This window comes from Epinephelus moara, chromosome 21 (assembly GCF_006386435.1).
Source record: "Epinephelus moara isolate mb chromosome 21, YSFRI_EMoa_1.0, whole genome shotgun sequence".
In the NCBI taxonomy this organism is placed as follows: Eukaryota; Metazoa; Chordata; class Actinopteri; order Perciformes; family Serranidae; genus Epinephelus; species Epinephelus moara.
The window spans coordinates 21018335-21020619 of NC_065526.1; the positions used below are offsets into that span (position 1 = coordinate 21018335).

The window sequence follows — 2285 nt, forward strand, 5'->3', positions numbered from 1 at the left end:
CCAGAATCCAGACAAAATTCAGAGTGAATGAAACCAGGCTCTTCCCCGTACGTGAAGAGCCTGGTGACGCGAGGCTACTGTCAGGAAACTGTCCAACTTCACTGCATCTTTTTGTCACCATCCCCCGCTGCGGCCGCCTGCTCTCGTCTACTTTGCAGGCGAGGCGCAGTTCCATAGACTTATACGTAGACGCTGCATCGAGCGCTGAGCCGTACGTCAACGTCGCCGCCATATTGGATGTGGCAAGCGGAGAAGATGCCTCATTCATGTGCTGCGTGGAAATGTACGAATCGTTTTACTGTCCAAACCAAATCCCAGGGAATAACCTTTCACAGGTAAGATTTAACTATTACCTTTGATAGTGTGTGGCCCATAGACTGCATGATTTTGGCCATTATAACATAATAATTTAACAACTCAGTTTACACATCTATAGTCGGAAAGGAACAGGAGGAAGAACAATCTTACATTACCAGAACATAAACAATGAATTAGTGCGGTCAAACCTGCCTTCAAACAATGAAGTTGTCATTCTTATTTTATTCAATTGCTCCGAACATTTTAGTAAGATTGTTGTTATTTGCTTGACTAACTTTTGTCGTACTATGTAGGTTTCCCAAAGATACTGCTCGGAGGAAACAGTGGGAAGTAGCTCTCCGGAGGGAAGGGTTTTCTGCTAGCTCGTCTTCCATGCTCTGCAGTGAGCATTTCAAGCCGGAGGACTTTGACAGAACAGGCCAGACAGTCAGGATCAGAGATGGAGCTGTCCCTTCTGTCTTCAGTTTCCCAGCTCACCCTCAGAGGGTATGTATATCACCATAGGCTGTAAGGTTTAAATAAATGAATGGCATACCGTGCTGATTTGTTTTCTGTTCAGAGTGTGAAAGAATCAGTTATGTATTTTGTAATAATACACCGTGATAAAATTAAAATATTGTATCCCTCACTTTAGCCTGTTGCTACCAGGACAGCTGAGCCCTCAAAGAAGGTCCTCAAAGAAGAGACTCTGGCAGTGGACTGTTCCCAGCTTGTCCAAGACACTGATGAACCCCTGCCTGTACCCAATGTTGTGAGTACCAAACAGACATGCCTCAAATAGTTGTGCGCATCATGATCCTTGTTATGTTCAAATCTCTTGTCATCTCCCACTCTGTCACTATTTTCAGACATACTCACATACACATATGCACATACATGAAACATGTCAGTGATGAATGTGTATCCCTGACACACACACACGCACACACACAGTGCTGGCAGAACAAATGTGGAGTGATGAGATTAAGAATGTGGGACGGTTGACATCACTTTGTACTAGCAAAGATGTGACTGGCTGTGACTGGGTGATTGACTAAGTGTAATATAAACATGAGTTATACTATTTTCATCCTTTGTTTCTACTAGGACCACTCCTATGTCCTGCCTTCATCACCTGATGATCTGAGGGCCAGACTTAGTGATGCCTTGGCTAGGGTGGAGAGTCTGGAAAGAGAGAAGAGGAATGCAAAGGATAGAGAAAGGAGGGCAAAGAACACTGTGTGCAGTCTTCTGGAGGATCTCAGAGGAAAGAAATGCATAAATCAAGAGCTGAAAAACAAGCTTGATTCATACTCAGGTAAAATGAAAATACAAATTTGTAGAAAATCTAAACGTAGTTGAATTATACTTTACCGTCTTTGTTTAGACGTCCTTGTTATTTCAAGTGTACTTAATAATTAGCTTCTGCTGATTGAATTTCAGAATTTGATTTCAGAACGGCTCAAATGTGTTATTTTGTTGCCTGAAAATGGCAAAAAATAAAAAATGAGAAGATATGTTTGTGTATTTTTCTTATTGTTGTGAGGGGGGATGTTTTAATCCACACTCTATTATATATATATATATATATATATATATATATATATATATATATACATTTTATCATGATATTTTGACAAAATACTATACTATCACATTTTTTATGGTATTTTGATGACATAATATTGCATTTTTTGTGACATTATACAACATACTTCACTATTCAATCAGGAGTGACTCAATTTTTATAATAAAATATATATATTTATTAACATGTTCACCTAAGAATGAAAAATGTGGAAAATCTTTGGCGATTAGCCCCCATTGAGATGGTATGATTTAGGGAGCATGATGAATCCATCGTCCAATAGGGAAACCCCAAGAGGTCTAGACGGTGGTGATGGTAGAGGTGGTGAAGATGAGATGTGAGGAAGATGGAGAAGTGGTGATGATCTGGATGAGTAGAGGAATGAGCCTTTGTTGAGCTT

General features: G+C 40.1%; 1 protein-coding gene across 1 annotated transcript; it reads left to right on the forward strand.

The window, feature by feature from the left end:
• LOC126408944 (THAP domain-containing protein 6-like) lies at positions 1-1814 on the forward strand. The gene is made up of 4 exons (XM_050074749.1): positions 1-335; positions 612-804; positions 953-1069; positions 1405-1814. Exons 1-4 carry the CDS (start codon positions 238-240, stop codon positions 1657-1659), a joined length of 663 nt encoding a protein of 220 aa, XP_049930706.1. The 5' UTR covers positions 1-237; the 3' UTR covers positions 1660-1814.
• The last annotated feature ends 471 nt before the right edge of the window (positions 1815-2285 follow it).